General features: G+C 34.8%; 2 protein-coding genes across 3 annotated transcripts; one reads left to right on the top strand and one right to left on the bottom strand.

The window, feature by feature from the left end:
* The first annotated feature begins 7,649 nt into the window (after positions 1 to 7,649).
* On the top strand, positions 7,650 to 17,031 carry LOC114841149 (ATP-binding cassette sub-family A member 17-like). Its single transcript, XM_029126045.1, has 5 exons — positions 7,650 to 7,760; positions 7,819 to 7,966; positions 9,795 to 10,005; positions 10,071 to 10,287; positions 16,804 to 17,031. The coding sequence occupies exons 1-5, from the start codon at positions 7,650 to 7,652 to the stop codon at positions 17,029 to 17,031; spliced, it is 915 nt and encodes a 304-aa protein (XP_028981878.1).
* A 78-nt stretch (positions 17,032 to 17,109) lies between these two features.
* LOC107037242 (beta-1,4-galactosyltransferase 7) lies at positions 17,110 to 26,840 on the bottom strand. 2 transcript variants are annotated; one of them, XM_015255686.1, is made up of 6 exons: positions 25,792 to 26,840; positions 24,608 to 24,889; positions 24,315 to 24,517; positions 18,839 to 19,059; positions 18,576 to 18,722; positions 17,110 to 17,383 (listed from the first exon to the last, which is right to left on the bottom strand). In XM_015255686.1, the coding sequence occupies exons 2-6, from the start codon at positions 24,708 to 24,710 to the stop codon at positions 17,110 to 17,112; spliced, it is 948 nt and encodes a 315-aa protein (XP_015111172.1). In that variant the 5' UTR covers positions 24,711 to 24,889; positions 25,792 to 26,840. The 2 variants fall into 2 exon arrangements, with proteins under 2 accessions (XP_015111172.1, XP_015111173.1); XM_015255687.1 differs by having other exon boundaries at positions 25,926 to 26,840.
* Between the last annotated feature and the right edge of the window lie 50 nt (positions 26,841 to 26,890).

Genomic DNA, 26,890 nt, shown 5'->3' with positions numbered 1-26,890 from the left:
TTGCCGTACTTTTGGACATTTGTACCAACACCTACTCGTCACTAAACACCAATAAAATTCAGAAAAACGTTTGTACCATTTTTCTGAATAATCTACGACTGTTTTTGAAGCTCTCAATGGTTTGTACTTGGTCTCATTATCATGTACAGTAAATTGTTCCGTTTGTACTGCGATGGGAGTGGAAGTACGAAAGTTCAGACGTTTGTATCCACATCAAAACTTCACGAACTACATATGGAATCCATTACGATGATTTTACGGTTGATAAAAATGGAATCAGGTGATTTGATGAGAATAATAATAATAATAATAATAATAATAATAATGAATAATTTTCGTTGGTACAAACGAGTACTAACGATTTAGAAGTTATCTGTATGTTTTCCTGACGTCATACATTTAAGATTTTAGAAGCGGGTAAAGTATTAAAGGGGTTGATAAATGTAATGGAAAAATATAGTACATACAAGTACTATCCATGCTGAATCCTTGCTCATGAAAATTTTTTCCGTACCTTCATTTCCGACGCTGCACGATTTTTCCCGCACATCTTACGTCTAGGGGTGCGGGGTACAAATGAAAATGAATGTAGTACATTCAGGTACTCACTGAGTACAATCGATACTATAAGAAAGACAATCGATTGATCAAACTTCGACTCCAAGTTCGCACAGCTGTGTGGTTGGCCAGTCCTCGCCTATGGCTCGAAGGCCAACGCCACACGAGTAAAAAACCCCATCGCAACAGGCCGGAAAAATAATATGGGACAAGTATTTTTACAACTTTTCAAAAGTGAACTCCCCCAAATACCGTTTTGTACTGGTGAGAAGTAATTTTTTTTGTGTGTACAACTCATGATGAATTGAATTTTCCCACCCTTGGGAGCCAGCATTGTCCCCACATTGGCAACCGACGTTGCCTCAACCTTGGCAGCCCACATGGCCCCAACGTCGGCCGCCGAAATAGTATATTCCTTACCTAAGGCAGGAAAATAAAGGAGTCGTGCTCACGTGCAGCATTACCACCTGAGCCGAAGGCGTGGGTGGTGAGCACGTGGGTAAGGGTCCTTGATTTTACCTTCCGTGGTCAGAGCGTTATTTTCCGTTGCGGCGTAGATGCAACGTCAGAAATGTGCACTTTGCGCCCGCCGTGGCGGAAAAAGTATTGGTTTCAGAAAACAATTTTTCAACAGCACTGCAATGCAATCAATGTCATGATCGAACTCGGTCAAGATAACATTGAGAAGAATGTTTTAAATCATTATTGAATTTATTTAAACAATTATTTTTTCAGTTATTATCGAAAACCCATCGGTCACATACACGCATACATATCATGTACAATTGCATATTTGAACTTCTGAGGCCAGATTTATTATTCTGACACAACAAATTCAAAATTTCGGATTTGATGAATACAATGCTCCCATTCGGAAGCAAAAAAATTCAGTTTATTGTTTCCTTTGAAATTTCTAGTTTTTTGCCACGTTTTTTCCTTTAAAAATAGTATATTTCGATACGAGGGGGAGAGTGGTTTTCGAGATATAATACAATAGCGAAGTGGTAAAACGATTCAAGCCGACTTATCTCTCAGTTGAGTCTTTGAGGAATATTTCCGAGTCTAAGGGAAATAGCGAAATTATGGGAATCCCATTTGTTGTAGCCCTCAATCGGCTCTACAAAAAAGGTTGTAATAAAAATTTGCTACCTCCCTTAGATTCCGAGATATTTATTGAAAACTGGTCAATAGTCAAATATGACTTGTACTGTTTTACCACTTCGCTACTGAATACCATTGGAATTTGTAGGAAAAAAGTGGACAAGGCTTTCCAACGCGCCATTATATCGCCAACAAATCACTGCGATGTTATATAAGAAATGGCTGCACGTGGTGTCATCTTGGAAACTGCACTTTTTTTCCATAATTTTTTCCATCATAACATTGATATTTACAATGATGTTGTCCGAACTCTCGAGGCATCCACAATTTCATCCACTGTAAGGAAGTTCAACATTTGTTATTTAATAATTGATTGGATTCATTACAGAAATAAATATCTCATGCCTCTCTATTTTATTTTCAGAGAAATGTATTTGAATATAACAAGGTACACATCAAGAAATTTTCTCATGCTGTATCATTATTCATCATTGGATTCCGACGCCGAAAGATTTTTCGAATCCGTCAAATCAGTCACCAAATCGTACGGCGATGATAACTTTCACGTGACTCACAATGTCACTGCCACCGACGTGATGATCCACCCCAGCTTGCATTCGATTCGCGTAATTTTGAATGCCTACCTAATCTTCTCTTTATCATAGAAATGTGTAGATAATTCCAAGTAACTCTACTGAATTTTGCGGCTATCATTTTTCACAAGGGCGGCCGAAGCCTGACAAGACTCCAGTCACGTATGGTACACCCAAAAAAAGTCGGATTGAATCAGACCGAAAAATCGGTCTGAATCAAGTCGGATTGAATCATGCCGGGAATCGACTTGTTTCATGTCGAATTGACGACATGAATCAAGTCGGACTCAGACAGATGCAAACCATAATATCTAATTCAAGTCGATTTTTCGACTTGTTTCAGACCGACTTCAGTTTAAATCAGGTCGATTTTTCGGTTTGATTCAAGCCGATTTGTCGGTTTCATTCAAGCCGATTTTTCAGTTTGATTCAAACCGATTTTTCGGTTTGATTCACACCGATTTTTCGGTTTGATTCAAACCGATTCTTCAGTATGATTCAGACCGATTTTTCGGTTTGATTCAGACTGAATTTTCGATTTGATTCAAGCCGATTTTTCGGTTCAATGCAAACCGATGTCGGCTGGACCCGTTTCTACTTACTTTTCAACTTATATCAGACCCGGAATTCGGATTGGCCTAGCCCGAGTCACTCGGTCTGAATCAAGCCGAACATCGGTTAGAATCAAACCGACGTCGACTTGAATCAGTACTTTTTTTGGATGTATCCAAGCATGGTTGACTGATTAATCCTCGTAATGATAACACTGTTCTATGCTGAACGGCCAAGACTGGGGCTGGGGCCTATTCTTGAATGGATCGGAAATATTTCCGTTAACCCTCGATCACTCGCTCAATGAGCGCGGCGTCGCCCGATTTTTTTTTATTTTAGCGTGTTTCTTGACGCTACAAAATTCTGAAAAAATTAGAGTTCCTAGTTCAATTCTTTCATTGAGCGTTGGCGTTGTCCGTTTCTTTCTCGAGAAATTTGTTTTGCTAGACAAGCAGCACGACAGAGGCCATTTAACAGATTACATATGACTGAACGGAGAGAAATATTCAATAAAAATTACATATCTTTTCCGTAATTCCGGAGCGAAATGTGGTTGTAGGAGATTTTACGTAACTGTCACGTAATTTTTACCTACAATCAGGGAATTTTTCCAGAGCCTTCCGTAATTTTTACCTGAATCTCCTGTAAAAAATTACGATACCGTCACTTAAATTTTCTGAGTCGATTCTGTAATCGGTGAGCGAACTGTGAGTTTCGTAATTTTTACTGAACATTTCTCTCCGTGTGCTACTCTCTATGTATTTTTTTTTCCTATTTGCATTTCTACCAATTTCATTGGTAGTGGGCTTCCGAAAAATTCTGACCCTCGTTAACCTTTTCATTCATAAATTTCACCTGAATGGATCCATTTTCTCTCACTTTATGAATATTCCTCTCTTGAACGTTACCCTCAAAGCCGTGCCCCTTGTTGGTACCGGATGAGATTCAGACCCTTATCAAATCTATTTGAAATCCATTTACAATGTTTCATTTCCATTAATGATTTTTTACTTTACAGTGGAGGGATCGATATTTCATGTCCATGGATATTCTCCCTCAGAATAAAGTGAAAATAATGTACTCTCCGGTGACAATCGAAAGTGGTCCCATCGCTCTGAATTTATTCTACAATTCTTTGTTGAGATATTTAACGAATAACGACAAGCTGAGAATTAATTCAAAGAGTCAACCACTAATCAATCCTCACGATGTAAGACATGAAAAACTTGACTTTGTTGCATTCATTCCACCGAAAACATTCTCCTCTGCTAGTGGCAGCACAGGATTGTTCATCAGAAGAATGTAAAAAACTGGGAGAACGCAGTGATTATAATCACATTATTCCTCATACTCCCCACTATAGAGCTGGGAATAACAGAAGCAAGAGGCTTAACGAAGCAATTACAATTCAACACTCATGGAGTAACTCCCCTTATGTACTGGATGTCGATTTACCTCGTTGACTTGATGATCTACGTACTTTCACTTTTGATCATTTCAATTGCGAGTTTTACTCTCTACCATCATCGAGATTCCATTTCAAGTGCAAATATGGGTAAGATATTTTCCTGCGAATGTTCCACCAGCTGCATCACGTTATTCCTTAATTTTCTTCCTAGCCCAAGGGTTTTTAATCCTGTTTGCCTATGGGACTGCTGCAATCTACATGGGATATTGTATTCAAGTGGTCATTCGTCAGAGAGGAACTGTCTATCTCACCGTAGTTGCTCTTAATTTCTTAACAAGTTAGACATTAACACACTTTTTCAAAATAGTGAACGTTGGTTCAGCGACAAGTGCTGAAGCGTAACAACACCCAAAAAAGTCCACTTGAATCAGTACTTTTTTTCTTTGGGTGAAATTAACAAAAAAAAGATTAATAATAAATGAACTTTGCATCTAAAAAATTGAGGAACTTTTACCGATTTTTTGGATTCGCCTTCGAGAAGGTGTTTTATTCGTTGTATGAATGAAATGAAGGAATAATCTTCGATATGATTAGTCTTGAGTGATTTTAAATAGTGACGAGACGAGACGAGACAAACGAGACGAGACGAGAAGAGTCATTCGAGACAATGACAGAGACGAAACGAGAACAGTCGGTCGAGAACGAGAGAAACGAGAGTCGAGAGAGCCTTCCCCTCTCTCTCTCCCCCATGTGAATTTTTCTCCGTGCAAATTGGATTATAGAGACGAGATAAGGCGAGACGGGACAAGACGAGACGAGACGAGACAAACGAGACGAGAAGAGTCATTCGAGACAATGACAGAGACGAAACGAGAAAAGTCGGTCGAGAACGAGAGAAACGAGAGTCGAAAGAGCCTTCCCCTCTCTCTCTCCCCCATGTGAATTTTTTTCCGTGCAAATTGGATTATAGAGACAAGATAAGGCGAGACGAGACAAGACGAGACGAGAAGAAATTGCTCTCGTATTTCGATACGAGACGAAACAAGACAAGGAAATGGTTTCCTGACGAGACAGATGCAGTTTCTCGTCTCGTCTCGCGGCATCACTGATTTTAGTAGAAACGTCAAAAAGCGTTTTCCGTAGCTTGATGAATTAGAAATGAAATTCCCATGACTTTTCCGTAGAATATAAGGCATTATTACGATTCAATGTCTAACAACATGAAAAATTTGATCGTTACGTTTTACCACTTCTCTGCAGAATTATTTCATCCATATCATGCGATTATGATACTTCATTTTGGATTTCTGTTTTTACTCCAGTTGTGGCCATGAATCCAACAATGATGTTTCCAGTATTTTTGCAATGGTTGAGTCAACCATTACGGATCTTAATGGAAATAATTCTCCATGGCATTCCGGCCTATGCTCTCGCGTGTGCGATGGGAAATTACATTGGAATTAATTTGTACAACAGCCAATGTATGGCTGAGAATAACTGTGGGAATGACTTCGGTATTGAAGATCCCTGTTGTCGTGAGTATTCCATTAAAGACTCGCTGATGAGTAAAAGAGAAAATAAAAAGTTATAATTCTATGACTTATTTATAGAGAACTGTGGAGATCGTATTTGTCATGTACCACTCAATGTCCTCTTGGATAGTCAGTCAGGTTCAATGTTTGTACACTCGGTCATCAGTGATATTTTGATCATGTTTGTTCAAGCTTTTGCCTTTCACTTTGTCCTACATGTGATTGAGTCGGGACCACGTAAAAAAGTCAAAATAGCGGAAGTTCAGGAAGGTGACGATGAACCAACCGAAAACGCGGATCGAACTGACACCGAAAGAACTGTTGAAATGGAAGAAGAAAATCAAGAAGGAAGTCTGGGAGGAGTTTTGATTAATCCAGTGGAAGGTTGAACAGAAATTTATGCATCGATGAAAAGTGAGGATGTTTATACGAAATCATGAGGTTCTGAAAGAAGTACGATATTTCATAGAAAGTGCATTGACCGGTCCCACTTGGAAAATATATATATAGAAATATATGTCACTTATATCCTCTTATAGGTGGTATACTTTCCGGCAAAAATGCCATATTTGACATATATGTTGGATATATGTGTGTACATATATGCCACGGGGTATACCTAGCATGTACCTGGTATACAAGGCGGATATATTCAAGATATAATTCCGGCAAAATCACTATATCTCACTTATACGTTTTGGCTCTTATTTTTTTCTATGCGGGGTGACCGAGCATCGGTCACCCCGCATAATGTTTTTATCAAGCGTTGGCGTTGTCCATTTTTTCCTCGGGAAATTTGTTTAGCAAAAAAAATAAACGAAACGATGAACGGACAGAAAAGTGGCCCCGCCCGGTGCGGCTCAGTCCCTGTCGACCCCTCGAGCGACAGCGTTGCTACATTCACTGCCACACTGTTAATGCGTGCATAGCGGTAAGCGCCAAGGTGGCAACAGCGCGCTCGGTTTAACCCAGCAGCGCTGCGCTAGCCGTGCGACGGATGCAGGCTGACGGCCGAGCGTAAGTGATCGAGGATTAAATTACTTCTGAAAAGTCCCATTTCAGAACTTGTTATTTGAATATTCCATAACCGAAAACCCTTCCAAAACTTATTAATCCGCAGCGGCGAACTTAATGCAGTCCATTAAAACTCGTGCGTTGACAAATTGTGTATTCGCATTATTGAAACTGTTGGGACTGGTTTATTGTGCCTCTCTCAACTAAGAAGAAAAAAATTCTTTATTGCCAATATAAGGGACTTTTATGGAGAAAGTGTAAACATCCTCGACAGTTATCATCGTTCCATCTTTGATAACTCAGTACTCTTACAGATAATGAAGCTCAACTTGTCCCGCCAGAGGTAGCAGTAAAGGTCGAAAATTTATCCTCAAGCTTCAGAAAAAAAGGAATAATTCAGGACATAAGTTTCAAAGTAAGAGAAATCCGACTTCGTCATATCACTCCACGGACGAAAACTTTAATAGAAAAACCCATCGAATTTGTTAGAAAATTCTATTGAATTTCTATTGAAATGTTCAATAGAAAATATTCAGTAGAAAAGGTCAATAGAATTCAATTTTTCTATATAACTTATTCTATTGAGATATTTTCTATAGAATTTCCTCGGCTCAAATTTTCCAAGTTTTTTCGTTTGATTTTCTTGATGAGAAGAAAAGAAAAGTAGAATGAAAAAAACCTGGAAAATTTGAGTCGAGCAAATTCTATAGAAAATATATGAAAAGAATAAGTTATAACATTCAATACAAAAACTAATAGTAAGTTTAATAGAAATTCAATACAATTTTCTAACGAATTCGATAGGTTTTGCTATTAAATTTTTTCGTGCGTGTTGTTAACTGAGAGATTCTTTGCCAGATCAACCGAGGACAATGTTTCGGATTACTAGGAATGAATGGAGCAGGCAAGTCGACAATAGTGCGAGTACTGACTGGTCAGATTCCTATCGAGACCGGCAAAGTGGTTGTTCACAATGCAGATATGTCTACAGATCCAGACGAAGTAAAACTGTACCACAAATTTAATAATTTAATAAATAATGATTCCACTGTGAAATTAGCTTCTAGGAATGGTTGGATACTGTCCGCAGAATAATGGGCTATTGGAATTCTTGAGTGGGAGACAAAATTTACGATTTTTTGCTGCCATTCGCGGCGTTCCCAGGAAATTTATAGAGGATGAAATCGATAAATGGCTCGATGTTTCTGGTAAAGATTACCTCCACAGGAAGCATTTCTAATGAACTAGAGAAATACTGGAATAGAATAATTCCATGTAAAGACTATTTCTTATCGAACTCCTACCCCGTTATTTTTTGAGGCGAAATAGTTTAATTTTCACAAAATTTACATTTTTTCGTATTCTGTCACATACTTTTTTTTACAAATAACTAAAAAACCGCTGAGCGGTTTAGCTGTCGAACCAAGTCATAAGTTTGCTTTATGATTTACTCTCGACGGGCTACTCACTCCACAATTGCGTAACACGATTGACGTGATTTCAGTGATTTCCGAAAAAATGATTTCGATGAGTTCGAGCGTCACGGGAGGTGATTTCATGATTTCGAATGATTTCATTAATTCGAAATCAGTGATTTCAGAAGAAATGAAGTCATAAAAGATGAATAAAGTTGATAAATAATAGAAGTGGGGCGAAACAGGTCATGTCAAATTATGGAAATCAAAACTGGCAAATAATAACGAATTCGTTTGACCCCACTCCGCCAATCTTGAGCTAATGACGTTGAAAAGCGGTCCATTTTACCCCAGTCTCCACTAGTAATTCACAAATAACAATCAATTTCAGAACTTTATATTAGAAAACAAAAGTTACATAAATAATTTCACACGTAGATTGTTATAACATTAACTCATTTATTTAGAAATATTTTTTAACTTCATAAAAAAGTCTCAGGGAGCCTTAAGGTACTTCCTCAGTGAGTTATACTTGGTGAAAATTTCGCAATGAATTGAAGACCTAAAATTTGGATCATATGTTATTACGCACATGTGAAAACGATTGCCAAAATTGCAAGTTTTTTTTCCACGCGAATTTTTGAGATATGTATCGACAAAAACTTAAAAAGGACAAAAATTAAATGTTTGACGATGGATATCTCAAAAATTCGCATGGAAAAAATACTTGAAATTTTGGGAGTCGTTTTTACATGTCCTCAACAACATATGATCCAAATTTTAGGTCTTCAGTTTATTGCAAAATTTTCACCGAGTATAACTCACTGAGGAAGTACCTTAAGGTGTTTTGTGTGTAGATCACCAGGGAGGTGCAACGGAAGGGAAGTCTTATTGTTCTCGAGCCCTGATTCAATCTCTGACACAAAATTTTCCTCTTTTCAAGTAACAATTTAAGGGCACATTTGAACATTTTTTGAATACTGATTTTATTTATCAGATTGATTGATTTTTTTCTCATCACCTATGGGTGTCGAATAATTTTTATTGGATGTTTTTCTAATTATTCAAATAATATTTAAATGCGTCTCGAGCTGGTAAACCTCTCCAGTGTTTTCTCTCTCTCAGTTCCATGGTCCAACCCATATCTGTCCCACGATGTTCACTGACATTTGAATCACGCGCCTACGCGTGAGGGCGTAAATTGCCCCGAAACTCATAATTTTCCGAATCATTTGTTCAAATAACTTTCTTATGAAGTCTGAAAAAAATCTGAAACCTATACGTGTTCTCAAGAAAGATTTGATTTATCACCCACTAGTTTTTCCTCAATAGTTCATTATTTTTTAGGTGCCATGGCAATTTCCCTAATTGTGAGTGGGGTAACCTCGGAGGTTATAGCTGGAGAGGTTGCAAAAACATCCAAATTTCATCATTTTTTTTCTTAGGACTGAGATCTGAAAAAAATTGTGCAAAAATTCTCAATGATGCAGCATACTCAGACATTTCTCCCATGAATTTTCAATTTTTTTTTTATTATTTTGACTTTTTACACAAAACACCTTAAGACGTTTTTATTGAAGGAAAATTACTCTTGCATTAATTGAGTTCTCAATACTGACAGATTTATTGGAATTCGAGAATATAAATATCAAGAATTGCGCCTGGGGTATAAAACGTAAAGTGTGTCTCCTCCAAAGTATCATTGGGAATCCTCCAGTAATTATGCTGGATGCACCAGCCTCCGGAACGGACGTCATTACTCGAAATGCATTAGTTGAAACTCTTCATCAAGTGAAAGAAATGGGCAGCACTTTGTGTTTAACGACCCACAGGTTTCGAGCAAAAATAAACTCAGGGGGGTAAATAAATGTTTTAATGTCTTTTATGCTTCAATTAGTACGGAGGAGGTTGAGGCTCTTTGTGACTATCTGGGCATTCTGGTTGATGGAAAAATAGTGACAACCGGATCCGCCGAGGAGGTGAAGGACAGCTTTGGTGATAAAATATTAATGCAAATTGTTCTGGATCAGCAAGTAGGAGACGAGGCAGTTGAAGCTATTAAGATGTCCGTGGAACAGATATTTCCCTCATTTGAATTTATTGATCGATACCTGGTGAGTACATAACTCCATTAGTATGTCAAGAGTTAATCATCATTAGGGGTGACGTGATACATATCGCGTGTCTAAAAGCAAAAGGTCGTAAACGCCAAAAAGCTACTTTCCGAGTTTCGTAAAGCCAGAAGGTCATATCTCCACTCATTTTTTCTACAATTCTGCGTGAAAATACTGGAGAAACTTATTATAATACCTACATTTTCAGATTAATGTTGAGCTGCATATACGACCTTTTGCCTTTAACTTATGTCCCCAGAAATGAAAAATTCCTTAAAAGCAAAAGGTCTTAATGACAATTTTTAATTTTTTTTTACCATGTACGACCTTTTGCCTTTAATTTCTGTCCTCAGAAATGGAGACTGACCTAAAAGCAAAAGGTCGTAAAGACAAAATTTGGGATTTTTTAGTTTCCAATTCCGTGGACAGTTATACCTTTAATATTCTAGTTGATGTCACATGAAGTTATCGGTGTCTTTGATTATGGTCAAATAATTATATCGGCAACTTAATAGAATCATTTGTGTGAATAGCGTATCTTCATTTTTAATCCAGATTCGTCTATTTCGGAACATTGTAAAAACTCTCAAAATGTTTGTATTTTCTAACCATTTTTTGTGCACTAATCACCCCTTGTATAACTCTTTCAAGATACGCTTATGTATTACGTATTTGTAACAGAAAAATGCATCTCTAAAAAAAATCGAAATTAGGAAACTGAAGCGATCTTCATTTTTAAGGGTCCAACACAGCAGTGATCGGAAGAATCCCGTGTATACTCGAGGGTTAAATGGGAGATTTTGAAAATTGTTTTTAACAACAAAAATTTTCTAAAACCAATGCTGAATTTTTTTTAATTTTAGAAAATTTTCAGATTGAACTCAAAAATTGCGGCCGAGGTATTTAAAGGGCGTAAGTGCCCCATACATAGGGAGGGGTGCCCAAATATCGGGAATTTCAGATGTGAGGAGAGGGCTTTTTGCAAAGAGGGGGAGGGGGAGTTCTAAATTTAGAATTCACAACCAAAAAAATTGAGTCGGTGAGGTTTTCAAAAATATCTCCAAAACTAAGGGAGATAGGGAGTTCTTATCGAAAATTTGGGGGGTGAGAGGTGTGCATTGAGAATTCACAATCAAAAAAATAGAATCGGTGAGTTTTTCAAAGATATTTCCGAAACTAAGAGACAGCGAATTTTTACTGAAAAATTGCGGAAGGGTGAGGGTTGTATATCGAGAATTCAATAAAACCTCCCTCTTCCCCAAATTTTCAGTAAAAATTCACTATCTCCCTTAGTTTTGGAGATATTTTTAAAAAAGTCGCGGACTCATTTTTTCTGGTTGTGAATTCTCAATGCACCATACTCCCCTCNCCAAATTTTCAGTAAAAATTCACTATCTCCCTTAGTTTTGGAGATATTTTTAAAAAAGTCGCGGACTCATTTTTTCTGGTTGTGAATTCTCAATGCACCATACCCCCCTCCCACCATCTCGCCTCCCGAAAATTTTCGCTATCTCCCTTAGTTTCGGAGATATTTTGGAGAAACTCACCGACTCTTTTTTTGGTTCTCAATTCTTAATTCACAACCCCACCTCCCCCTCTCTGCAAAATGCTCCCTCCAAAAATAAAAGAAATTCTCTAGATTTTAGAAAATAATTTTTCTAAAATCAAGTATATTTAGTAACGGAACTAGAAAAAAAACGTTTAAAAGTAATGATCAAAATGGGGATTAATTTTAAACTATTTTTTTCTAAAACTTAGAAAAAAGTTCTAGATTTTGGAAAACTGAAGGTTAGAAACCGCAGTTTCTAAAATTTAGAAACATTTTTCTAAAGCCAATCCACGTTTTCTATCTGTGTATGCTGAACCATGTTTCGAGGGAATTTGAAACTTCTTCAGATTATGATGATTAACAATCGTGAATTCATGGGCGCATGATCATTCGACGCATAAAGGAATTATATTCCTCATTCTCTCAATGACTAGGAGGATATTCTAATTTCTGTAATGAGAAATGAGTAAAATTGGAGGAAACTTTTTCATAAAGATTGAAATATCAAACTGTAAACAAAATATAAAATTGGATATACGACCTTTTCGTTTTAGGTGAAACATTTTTCTAACTTCATCAAAAGTAAAAGGTCGTTTCTGCACTGATAACTAAACTCGAGATATTTTAATTTTTTGGGTTCACTTTGATTGGTTTCCTAAAAGCAAAAGGTCGTATATGCTGGCGGATACGACCTTTTGTCGGAAAAGGCCATTTTTGGCATATATGACTTTTTGCTTTTAAACACGCGATATGGGGTATTCCATGTGAACTCACCCAGGTCAAAACCCTCACCATCGCCAATCATATTGTCGATTTTTCCTGTGGTTGTATATGGAAAAATATGACTTCTCAAATTTTTTCAGATTTTTTGAGACATCCTGGGGACAGCCATGTTTTTTTGCAAGTTTTATCTTCAAATGCCTGTAATTTCCGTAAAAATCGACCGATTAGAGTTTTTTTTTACAAAATGTGCGTCTTCAAACACACTTTCCATATAAAAATATGCCAATTTTTTTCAATTCGTTCTTCCATCGATTTCCTCAGAAAAACCTCAAAAAACTTCAAAAAACGAGTCGTTTTCAAAGTTGGACCCTTTTTATAGTTTTCAAAAAATTTCAGTGAATATATTGGACCACAATCACATTTTTCACCAAAGGCCAAAGTGGGCTTTCCATTTCGTGGCCGTCATTTCAAATTTGAATATATGAATCCGCGATGAAGAATTTCAAAAATTTCAAAATTCCTTTCGCATTTGAACGCAGAAGCATTATTTGAATTTACCGCCTGAAGAATCACTGCATTATATTCGAATCTGGAACAATTTGAGGATTTTTTGAAAATTCGTTAACAATAAATCTTTTCGAGTGGTGTGTTCTAATAGAAATCCCACTTTGGCCTTTGGTGAAAAATTTTATTTTCGTCCAATATATTCACTGAAATTTTTTGAAAAATATAAAAAGGATCCAACTTTGAAAACGATTTGTTTTTTGACGTTTTTTGAGATTTTTCTGAGAAAATCGATGGAAGTACGAATTGAAAATAATTGGCATATTTTTATATGGAAAGTGTGTTCGAAGGCGCACATTTTGTAAAAAAAAAACTCAAATCGGTTGATTTTTACGGATGTTACAGGCATTTGAAGATAAAACTTGCAAAAAAAACATGGCTGCCCACAGGATGCCTCAAAAAATCTGAAAAAATTTGAGAAGTCACATTTTTCCATATACAACCACAGGAAAAATCGGCAATATGATTGACGATGGTGAGGGTTTTGACCTGGGTGAGTTCACATGGAATATCCATGAACCCACCCATGGATCCACCCATGGTGTGGTTCTATGGGGTGTGAGTTCACCCCATATGTAAAAAAATTCAGGGTGTAGCTGTATTCCTGGTACAGCCGCCAGAATACGTGGATACGTCTAATTGCTAGAATTAGTGTTTCTTAATAAAAATTTTCGCCCTGAAAGTTATCTTGGGAATTAAAAATTTGTTAATGGGATTGCAATTTCCTCTGAATTAAAAAAATTGAAAGTTTCCGACGGAAAGACCGAAGATAGGAGGGGGCATGCCGCACAAGGAGAAAAAACGATAGAAGAGGGTGGGGTAATTGGACATCTGGGAGTAAAATAGACCTTTAAAGAATTTACAAAAAAAAAATTTTTTCTTTGAAATTCAAATTTTTTTAAATTGTTTCATTGGGCAATCTAGACACCTGATAAATCCATATAGGATGGACTAAAATAGGCGCTCAAAAAATTTTCAATAATCGAATTTTTTTTAATTGCTGCTTGGTAAAGTTCCCAACCGAAGAATTATTCAAGAGTGGGGTAAATATTTTTATAGAGCGAAATTGGAGTTTGGAAAGATATTAACAAATAAACTTCAATTCTATTAGATGTTACATTAAAGTTTGAAATATAGGGTAGTTTTGGATTTCCTGTTTTACTATTGGAATAACTTTGAAATTATTTATTTTCTCAATGAACCATTGTACGCCCTATACAACTGACTTTTTGTCCATTTGCGAAATAGATGGCGACTTTTCTACTCACAAACTAAATTACAATAAAACAATGGGGGGAAGGGAGGATAAATGAGCAAAGAAAAATTTGGTTTGATTTCGTCCACCCCCCACGACGAAAATCAAAAATGAGTTTTTTTTTCAATTTGAAAATCGCAGTCATGACTAGTGTTTTAGAAATTGAATAATATTGTTGAAACATAAGAAATTGAGGAAGACATCAAAGTGTCCATTTTACCCCGCTTTTGCTTTACCTTGCAACTCCTACGACGCAGTTTTATGACAATGTGTTTGTTTTTATAATCTTTAAATGAAGTCGGAACAGTAGATTTGATCTAACTCAACTCATTATTTAAATCTGATGTCCATATTGCCCCATTCTCGCCTATACACAAATGTAGAATTCAGCCTTTCAATTTCAAAGATGGTCAGGCCATGCTTTCCGGTAAATATCACAAAAAATAGTATGTGCTCCGCGGGTGTGCAGAAAAGTACGACTTTACCTATTTGTCACGCAATATCTTATTTCAATACTTGAACAAAAAAAATCTAACAAAAGTACGACGAAAATAATGTAAAAATTCTATTTGAAACGTGATTGCAGTGTATTATCTTCACTAACTGGAAAGATCAATCTTTGGTTTTGTCATTTTTTCGTATTTCCACGTGACAATCCATAATTGTTGAGGACAAAACTTGAAGAATTTCGCCCCAAGATAACGCGGGCAAACGTGGAATTCTCAAGGGGATACGTCGGTGAAATTTAAGTCTTCACTGGACCTTGGAACCCATTGAACAGTTTGTGATATATGACGGAATATGGGTATAACTAGGAAAAATTGCGGACCCGATCGATTTTGCCCCGTATAACCACGAGAAGCTTCATTTTTTCCAGTTTTTACCTTCAAAATGCTCCTTGCGCCGTAGTTTTCATACGATTTTAGCTTTTTTAAAAATATTCGTTACACTTCAAAGAATAAAGTTGAGCATCCGTTTTACTTCAGTCGCAATAGATCATAAATAAATGAATTTGGAGTTTCATCAATTTTTCGCGTCTCTAGAGTAAGTAAAAGGGTTCAATTAGAGGATTAGAGTAGAGTAGAGGATTCGATTTTGAACTTTTTGTATTTCTATGAAACTAGATTAGTCCGCGCGCTGCGCGCGCGTATTTCCTACGCCGTGGGCCATAATGTATGTCAATTGTAGTGAATAATCTTATATTAGATTTCTTAAGTTAATATCATAGTTTCCGACGGAAAAGTTTCAGGAATGTATTCTATTTTTTTTATGTATACTAGATATGTGCGCGCGCTGACGCGCGCGCTCATCTCTTTGTTGTGAAAATGAAGAAATCGAATTTATTAAACTTCATATACTCATAGATGTTTTATAAATATTGATAATGACTTAAAGAGAATTAAGAGAATGAAGAGCATCAATGAATAATTTTTAATCTTCGATTAATTCTTTTTTTTTGACTTTTTAAAATAATCTGATTAAAATCTGTAATTGTTGAAAAATCAGGGGAGGGTTATGAATTGATTTCCTAGGAAACTGAAAAAATTTGTTGAATTCTTCGGAAAATTTCACAATTTTTCAGATAACCGTAGATCACAGATTTTTCTCGAATTATTTGGGAAACCGAAGAATTTTCGTGAATTTTGTAGAGTTTAGAATTTATGTATGAAAATCTGAGAAGCAAGAATTGATTATTTTGGCGTGTCATAAATATGAAAAAATTAAAATTTGGGAAGTGAAGAATAATTTGTGAGTTAAAAAAATTTAGAAATACTATTTTTTTTTCTCATGATCAAAAATTACGCAATTTAGATATGTTTTGATATAAAGATCAACTTCACACATGAAAAAATGAAAAATATGACGCAGAAAAATATTTTGCCATTTGAAGAATTTGAAAATACCGGGGATTTTTTTCAGCGACTACTTCACCTGACTCATTGACCAATCAAAATTGAGAATTAGCGGTCAGGCAGTTTCGAGATATTTCGATATAAAACAACTTCACGTTTCTTTCATCTTTAGTAAATAGGAATACATCCAGTGTGACTTTTTTTGAAACCAATCTATTCGGCGCGTTGTGTCATTAGATTTTTTTTATAAATGATGATAGCATACATTAAAGATATTACGATAATACTATATTATATATACTATGTATAATATACAATATATAAGAGTACTATATGTATTATAGAATATAATGTGCTTATTAAAAAAATGAAATAAGAAACTGATATTAATAATAATAATGCATAGTGTATTATAATATGATATAGAATATAATATAATAAAGTATTATCGTAATATCTTTAATTTATACTATCATCATTTATGAAAAATATCATGACACAATACGCCGAATAGATTGGCATCAAAATACGTTACACTGGATTTTTTATTAAAGGATTTCTTTATGTTGCAGCATTGGTTGAATTACGAGCTCACCGACAGAGTATCCAATGTCGAAATTCATGAGACTTTAGAGAAATTAAAACGGGATCACGTGAATATCATTGATTACTTCGTCAATCAACAATCCTTAGATCAAGTATTCCATAAATTGGCGAAGGTAGAGAATGTCGTAAAAGTTGATACATCATTGCTCCAACGAATATTTACAGAACTTCAAAAGGTGTTTTCCAAAAAATGAATCCAAATCTGAGTGAAGTCATGAAGAATATAGGTACCAATTTTCATAATAAATTTCAGTGTAAATTTTGACGTTTTATTACAATGCAGTTTTTTTATTTTCTCCTACAATTTTCTTATCCTTAATTTCATTTGTCTTTATACACTCGCACCAGGGCGTCAGTGTTTTATCACACGAGAGTTCGATATTCAATATTGTAAGTTGAGAGTCAGATATTGTTATATTGATGACTTCAAGTATTTTGTAGGAGACGTTATCGAGCCCCGTTTCTCGATCACGTTTTCTCGTCACTTCACGTTGATTGAAACACTTGGTTGTATCTCTTTTTCTGTGGTTTTTGTCATGGATATGCCTGCGAAAAAGATTTGATGACATTATTTGAAAAATATCGCACAAGAATTCGGTATTGAATGAATCGGCAGGAGGGGTAGTTTCACTCGAAGAACACTTTCGAATTAAGGCCCGGGTGTACTATCTGTCAAACGTTATCTCGATGTTTTTCTTCATCTCTCGTCATCTAAAATTGTCAATTCAGTCCTGCATCTTGCAGAAGTTTCGAAAAATTATGAATGAATAATCAAAAAAAAGTAGAAAAACGTAGAAAAACGCTCTTTGAAAAATTTCAGAATTTTTCAAAGAGCGTCTATTTTTTCTAATCATTCTATCATAATTTTTGGGAATTTCTACATGATGTACCACTCAATTGACAATTTTGGATTACGAAAGATAAAAAAAATCCAGGTAACATTCGAAAGATAGTACACCCGGGCCTTAATATTAACACCTTTCAATATAAAACAGCACAATTCCCGTGAAGATCTTTTTCATTGTTAGAAATTTATGTAATTTAATGTTGGGACTTGGATTTTAGATCAAGTTGTTCTCGGATTTTTATTTCTTGCTAAAAACCGAGATAGCCATATCCATAAATTATAATTACTGTTAAATTATTAAGTAGTCAATTAGTTAATATCACTGTGAAATGTCAATGATTGAAGGAATCATCAATTTAAATATTCAAATTCCGACTTATTTATTAATCAGTAATTGAGTTAGGAAGATTGACGATTATTTGGATAATCGGAAATCACTTTAAAGAAATTTAGTATTATTCACTTGATAGAAAATTTAAAGATCCATATTATTAAATATTCAATTCACCATCAACTGGAAATTTAGATTATCAATTATTCTAGTATTTTTAAATTTTGATTAGCATATTTAAACCTTGATGAATGTCAGTAGGAAATTCGTTAAATATTGAAGAATTGGAAGATTGATGGCCATCTCAGGTTAAAAATTCTGACCCATATTTAATAAATATGCATTTCGCTATAATAAATCCAATTTAGAAATTCACAGGGAAAACTAAAAACTGTATTAAATTAGATTTTGAATGAATTAAAATTTGCCGACTAAAATTGCTCATATTTTCACAACTTTCAAGCATTTTTTAAAGTTTTAAAGAGAATTGGGGTGGACTAGAGTCAAGTCCACTTATTCTACTTCACGAACACACCAATTTATTGATAAATAAATTCTACCTAAATGTATTCTGCGTGCCAGTGGAAATATTCTGTGGCCGTCGTACCACTAGATTAGCTTCCTTCAATCTCACATAAAACTCATCATCCTCTAGACCCCATCCCCAGTATTTATTGGACATTCCATTCACTTGAATAAAGTGATCTCTGAAAAAAAGACATCGATATAAAAAGTAAGACAAAAAAGAATAAATAAAATTAAAAACCACTCATGATATGTGATTCCCAAAATACTAGAAACATTCACTGATACTCCTAACTACCTTTTAATGAGTAAAATTCCTCCAATGAACGTGGAATAATGATAGCGTGGATGGAGATCAGGTGCTGATACATGGAAAGGTGTATCAGGATATCCGTATGATAAATTGTCATTCAATGGTAACAAATCCACATCATGCATCGCGATGTAGTCGAATTCATTCTTTACGTGCAGAAATCCCACGTTCACGAGAGATGCTCTATTAAATCTAAATCTGTCCACCTGTCATGAAATAACACCGAATCAATTCATTAGTAAATGAGTTGTACGTTACAAATTAATTATGTGCATATAATTAAATATTGAATTGTCTTAATGATGAGTCAGTCGAGGAAAAAATATCAACGGATTGTTTTCGTTCAAAAATTTCCTCAGCTACAGAGAAGATGAATATTAGGGCCCATTAAAATGACGCTTGACTTTTCGGTTTTGATGCTCACTACAATTTCATGTATTTTCCCTGGTAAAAAAATTGTCGTTGGAGCCGATCGGAGCATTTTTAGTACTGCCTCAGCGGGGTCGAAATTGCTTCAATAAAGACTTGTTCATTTTTCCACTTATTCCGATTTAGTCGCTCACCGAGAGTCAAATAGTAAAAAAAAATAACAAGAATTTGGGCACTTGCGGAGCTCGACAGGATGATATTAACCCCTGCCTCCTTGCTAAGTTTTATTTTTCATTTTTTAGCTTCCCGATGAAATAATTATTTCAATAGTAGATTTCATCATTAGGTCTACAAAGTATTTTTTTTATTTATTTATTTCTTTACTACTACCGTTACTACCACTACTAACATTATTTTTAAAACTACAAAACTTGACACACTCGTTTGTTTGCAACGAAGCTATCGGGAAATACCCGATCATTTTTAAGCTCTCGGGCTATTACTACTGATAAAGACAGCCCATGATTTCACAAAAACGGTTATCATATTTGCAATCAGCGACCTCGACAATGTACATTCTAATGGTCACATCTTTAGACATCTCAATGTACACAGAAGTTCCCCTGGCGGGTAGTCGGACAGTTTTTCCCCGGACAAAATTTCCCTGAAAAAAATTTCCCCGGACAAAATCTCCCCGTCCTACTAAATTCTTTGTCCTGATGATTTGTTGTGAATAATTGATTTTACTAGAGATTTATGTTCATAACTTTGCTAATACGATTATGCGATTTGACGGTGTGGTATAGGAGAAATGTATTAATAATTCCCAAGTATTTATTGTTATGTGTTCCCTATCATTTCTATTACATTTGTTCCTTTGTAATTTCACTGAGGCTAAAAACTCGGTAATTTCATATGTTCTATTGTGCGATTCAGTAATAAAAACCCCTTTAATTAAGCATTATCATTATATTTATTTTGACCGGATCCAGTTTCCTAATCGCAAATTCCTTTTGCAGGGAGATTTTGTCCGGGCAAATTCTTTTTCGGAGAGATTTTGTCCGGGGAGATTTTGTCCGAGAAATTTTGTCCGGGGATAAGCTGTCCTAGAATCCCCCTGGCGTATGGGACTATTTGTTGAAACCTCACCGCAACTTTTTTTAATATTCTGGGTATGTCCTCGTCATTCCTTGAGGAAGATGTAGTAATCGGGAAAAATCTACAATTTTATCGAAATACAAAGAAAATCGTCAAAACCTGTGAAGGGTAGGGTTGAGAACAGCATCGCATTGGCAACAAATTTCATCAAATCGGCAACTACAGATGAACGGGTTTCTTCTTTTTTCTACATTCTCAACCATTGAAAAACCGTCAAATCCCGCCTATTTCCCAACTATGTTTCGTGGGAAAAAGGTAAATAATGACATTCATCTGGAATTCACATAGAATGTTTATGTTCATAGTTGAATTATCTACGAATTTTCCTAGAATTTTTTCAGATTTCCATTTCAAGTTATTGACGATTGATGTTATTGATTGATGCTAAACAGAAAAATCTCCATAAGAGCCCATGTATAAGAAGCGAGTTGAATCGTTAATAACTTTAAAAGAAAATTTGAAAAAATTTGAAGAATATTCGTAGATAATTAAATTTTGAGTATAAACATTCTATATGAATTGCAGATGAATGTTATTATTTACCTTCCCGTGTAAACATTCATTAGCTTACGTACTATTGTAGATATCGAATTTCTCAAAAATTCCCCATAAAGTAGATAAAATTATCGACGCAGTGTGAGTTGATTTTTTTTTTCAAGTTACTTTTAACCCTAGTTGGTCACCATAGGAGGGAAACGCCGCAGAAGGTCGATTTTTTTTCTTACCATGGACTGGCTGAGCGGAAAAATCCTAAAAAATTGGAATGCGTCAATTCAAGTGTCTATAAAATAATAATATTTTTTTAAATTATTTATATTCACAATTCCTGAAGAAAAAAAATTATTTCTAACAGACGGGCAATTTTTTCACATGTTAAATGAAATTGCCCGTTGTGCGACGTTGCCGAAGTCTCGCTAAACGCGCCCGGGCAGTATTGAGTGAATTCGGCAACACTCGGGCCTAAATAACACGGCGGCGATTCCCTGCGGAGGTGGCCAAGTCGCAAGTTCTCATATGGTGACCAAACTAGGGTTAATATTTTTCTTCAATATATGAACAATGTGGAACTGAATTCGATGTTGGGTGCATATTCAAACCTCTCGTTTATCGAGATAATTTTTATCCAAAATTTGAAAATTTTTACCGAACATACATATACTATACATTCCTTTGTCGAATAGCGAAAAGAAAATTTCGATTCAATGAATTACTGATTTGTTATTAACAAATTTCTGTCAATCGCCGATCGTGGCAATCGTTTGTACAATCGAACTGAGATTGGCTATTCGGTGAAAGCTCAAGATTATCGTAAATTTTAGTTCACAATTTTGGATCATCAATGTAGAAGTTGCGTATTGAACAGTGAATTCGAGTTGACGGGCGGTCGCGAGCCGATGAGGACACACATCGCGATATAGGTCCCGTAGGGATTAAAGTAGCTCTACCCTTCCGCCGGGCTATGCTGTACTTTTGGATATTTTCGATTTTTTAATTTTTCAACTAAATTACATGGGAAAAATTTGAAAAAATTCATAGTCAGTATTATCTAAATTAAATTTCGCAAAATATAGATATTTTTTCAAACATTTCCTTCTTATAAATAAATAATAAAACTTGTTTGCAAAACCGTGGATTATTTTTTATGAGGTGTCAAAAAAATTCTTGATTTTTTCACATCTAAGGAAAAAAAATCAGATTTTAATCTTTGATTACAACGGAAATGTTGATTTTCACAGAAGACACTGGGTTAAATCTTGATTTTTAAACATTTCTTCTTTGAAAAACCAAAACGATAATTAAATTGAGAAAAAAATTAGAATTCCGAATCTAATCGAGTTTTCTGCAATTTTTTTGCAATTTTCAATAATCTTTGAATTGACCGTAAGGGTAGAGCTACTTTAAATAACTCATTCATTGGGAAGATAAAAATTGAAAAATAAATATTTGATAGCAGTAAAACAGTGGTTAATATCATCTTATTTACTTTTCCCCGTAGGTGCATAAACTCTTGTTATTTATTTTATTATTTGACTCTCGATGAGCGACCAAACCGGAATAAGTTAAAAAATTGGCATATGTCATTTTGAGGCAACTTCGATCTCGCTGAGGCAATACTAAAAATGCTTTGCCAGCGACATACCTCGCGAGAATTTTTTTTCCGAGAAAATATGTGAAATTTTGAGGAGCAAGAAAATTAAAAACTCAGGTGTCATTTTGATAAATCAGGGGCTATCATTTCATCATTAGATGTTGTTTATATGTTGTTTATTCGCTATGTGTATGCAAAAAGTAAGAACTATGGCGTAAAAGAGATTTTATTATTTGTTTGCCTGCAGAAGCAGAGAATCGAGGGCTGATGCACTTTACAATAATTAAGATTTACTTATCTTCATTGAAATTTGAAAAATAATATAACAATTGGTAATTTAATTTCTCAATTATTGGTTGATAAAAGAATTCGGAATTTGAATATTTAAATTGATAGTCATTTTTTCAAGCAAAAAATTGGGGAGTAATATTAACAATTGACTTATTCAAAATTTAACTTCAATTCAAAATTATGATTATGCCGATGTTCGGGCTGATGGTAATTTTTGGGACAGATCTTTTTTACAGAATCATCTACGGAAAAATATAGGAAAGAAGAACTTCAAACAGTCCGTTATCTTAATCGTTCATGCCCAAGCAAGTTTTTATAAGCCTGAAAAACCGAAAAATACCTACAGATTTCCTCACAAACAAAACATCAAAAGTATAGCTGGTAATTTATTCTTATTAATACATTTTCGTTTAAATGCTGTCAAAACCTGAACTTCAATCTCAGAAATTGAGTCCAGAGGGACTTTTCTTTCGATTCCATGGTTGTAGAAACAACCAGACAAGAATCAACTATTATTGTCTCAATATTTCTCATATTTTTTATGCAGAGAATGAACAACGTATGGAAACTTTAGAGTAAATCTACACGACTGGCCCCTCAAAACGACATTTCCTAATACAATAATTTTCGTTTTAAAACAAGGGTATCTCAAAATTCGCATAAGGCTACACAAGTAAGTTGCCAAACAAGTCTTGTTTGAGCCAACAAAATCGCTAGTTGAAAGTTGCCAAAAAAGAATTTGTTTGGCTCGAATTTAAAAGTCTCAAACATTAATAATTGTTCTGCATTCGATAGCAACGAAATATTTGGCTCAAGGGGCGGATAATTCACACCAGACGGTGCCTTTTTAGGATGAAAATATCTCATACAGAGGAAAATTTATCAACTAATATTTTATCCTCAAGTTACAAGATTGCTATCATATCATTATTATTGTTTCATTTAAGGGTTCATTTCTTGTCTGTGATTATTAGACAGTCGAAACGAAAAACTACTATCCCTTGTTTCGCATAAAACAAAGATTTTTCGGGAGCAAAATACTATGGGAGTATCGAATAACGAAGGAGTAGTGCTAGAAATGACATTTCTTGCGTGGACAGAGAATGCAATTTTTTTTTGAACTACAAAATCTATTTTTGCGACAAAAATTTTTCTTTCCGACGCACTTTCTGCATGTTTGGCACAAAAAATCCTTTTTTGATAATTTTCAAAAAAATATGTTCTTGGCACAAGTAAGACTTGTTTGAGAACTTTGTCGTTTTTCTCTGAGTGTAGGGTATCTCAAAATTCATGTGAAAGCTTGTTGTTCGCATCCATTTCTAAGTCTGACGGAACCCACAAATTATTCCATTTCTCTTCCAATATGAACTTTATGTTATTCGTACTTTTTGATGCATCCATATCATTTATCCAACTGTCAAGAGAAGGAAAACGTGAGATTTCAGACGATTTTTCACATGAATTTTGAGATGTCCTCGTTGTAAAAAGAACATTGAAATACCTTTGTTTTCTCAGGAGATGTCGTAAAAATATCTGGATTATTTATTTTTTTACCTGGTGGAGAATAAATATTCTATAGTCAATATTCTGTTTATCTAAGAATCGTTTCATGTAAGGAGCAAACGTCAATAGCTCCTCGAAACGATCTCTGAATGGCACCAGTACAGCTAATCTGTGCTGTGACTTTCTCAAGGGTTTTGGCACATTGTTTGAATCCTTCTGTAGTCCTTCAGAGTCCCCAGGACACTTACATTCCTCTGGAATTATCAAACAACATCCGTAATGAAGGGAACTCTTCTGAATTTGAACCCTTAACCAGGTGAGGATCCTGAACTTAATGATCTTACCGGTGCTAAATGGCAGAGTACTGATAAGGCATGTTATGAAGAAAGTAATGAGTATTCCGACCAGCAAATACTTCGGCCGAATGCCCTTCCAGCGTGATTCCATCACTATTCAATTGTTTATTTCTCCCAAGGCAAGAGATGCCAATTAAACTGTGAGTAATCGCTCACCTCCATTGATACTCTAGAGTAGTTAAAATATTTGAGAATGTGGAGAACGATCTTCCAGTTGTTGTTTGCAGACACATGTCACTTTTTTTAAGCATCCAAACCATGCAGTTTATTCTGCAATAAAAAAAAATTACAAAAATACAAAGGCGTTTACAAAATAATTCTTTAGGTACTATTCATAACGACTTACATCACTTCTTCACACGTACGAAAAAATTTAATAGAATAACCTTTCGAATTCGTTAGAAAATTGTATTGAATTTCTATTAAACTTTCTATTAGTTTTTGGCTGATTCTATTGACATGTTCAATAGAAAAAGTCAACAGAATTCGATTTTTCTATATAACTTATTCTTTTTAGATATTTTCTATAGAATTTTCTAGGTTTTTTTCACTCTATTTTTCTTTTCTTCTCATCAAGAAAATCAAACGAAAAAACTTAGAAAATTTGAGCCGAGGAAATTCTATAGAAAATATCTCAATAGAATAAGTTATATAGAAAAACTGAATTCTATTAACTTTTTCTATTGAATATTTTCTACTGAACATTCAATAGAATCGGCCAAAAACTAATAGAATAGTTAAACAGAAATTCAATAGTTTTCTAACGAATTCGATAGATTTTTGTATTAAATTGTTTCGTCCGCGCAAACATTCAATCCTGAGGAGTTTAAGAAGGAATCAATATGTTTGAGAATATTTCTCTTCAATTTCTTTAAAAAGACTTTGATTTCATAGGGTGGGAGGAAGCCTTCACTTCGTATCCCTGCCAAAAGCCTCTGACGGTGTGGCTCATAGATGGGACAGTGCCAGAGCACATGGTCGAGGTCTTCATTCGGATCACCACAATCACAAGATGAAGACTCGATGAAGCCAACTCTTTTCAAAGAGCTAACGAGATTGTAATGATTCGCTCTGGTCCTGTTAACCCATACTATGGTTCTCCGTGGGAGTTTACTATGACGTTTGTATCAGGGGGTTCTGTTCTTTTTATAATATTATAATATAAGTTGTACCAGTCTCCAGGCTCATTCCAAGGATTTTTTCTTCTGTTTCATTAAATGATTCCCTCTTGAATCCCTCGGTAAAATCAGAGAAGGGAAGCACAGACACATATCAGTTGAAACTATTTATTATGGTTTATTCTAACGCTTTTCTCGGCTTTTACACCGCACTACATCATTCAAAGCCTATGAATAACATAACCTGACTACACCTGCGTAAGTATCTAGATCACCGATGTCCGCTGAATTCAAGATAATTTATTATTCGTAATTTTGGTACGAAAAAAATTTTGTAGAAAAATCGAATGCATTAGAAAATTCCATTTAGCTTTACGATGATTAAATTGAAAACATCACAGTCTTTCCACTAAATTTTTTATAGCAGTATTCAATAGAAGAAATAATAGATTTTTACTTTTGTAAACAATTCATTCTTCGAGATATTTTTGTAGGAATTTCTTTTCATGAAAAATTCAGGAAAAACTTGGAAAATTTAAGCCAAGGAATTTATATAGAAACAATCGTAACATTTCACTTCTGTAAACTGAATATTTAAGGACATTGTAATTGAAACATTTACCAAATGTTAGACTGATACGTAAACAATTTATATCTATTTTTGTAATATTTTTTAGCAGGAAAAATCATATGGTTTGGATGCGTTAATAAAAAAAACAATCGTAACATAGTAAGTTTTATAAACAAATCAAATTTTGAACAATCTAATAAATTTTCTTAGCAAAAGCGTTAGGTTTTTCCTATCAAATTTTTTTGTATGTGTCGTCGTGCATAAGAAAATTTAAGATAGAATCCTAGTACATTTGGTAGAATAATCCATTGGAATTCCCTTACTTTCCAATTTTGTCGCAGTCCGTCTGGATTTTTTTCTCAATACAAAAATTTCAGGCAAAATATGTAACAGAAAAAAAATTAATAGATATTTTCTGTTCAATAAAAATTCCTCGCTCAAAATTTCCCACGTTATTTCTTCTAATTATCAACAGAACGATAAAAAAGAAAGTGGGAAAAATTTCAGAAAATTATACCTTGGAAAGTTTTAATAAGTTAGAAAAATCCCATTTGATTATTTTTTTTATTTGACTATTGCGAT

Source organism: Diachasma alloeum, unplaced genomic scaffold, assembly GCF_001412515.2.
Source record: "Diachasma alloeum isolate Michigan unplaced genomic scaffold, Dall2.0 Dall_scaffold_00214, whole genome shotgun sequence".
Lineage (NCBI taxonomy): Eukaryota > Metazoa > Arthropoda > Insecta > Hymenoptera > Braconidae > Diachasma > Diachasma alloeum.
This window is presented reverse-complemented; position numbering and strand designations above follow the sequence as displayed.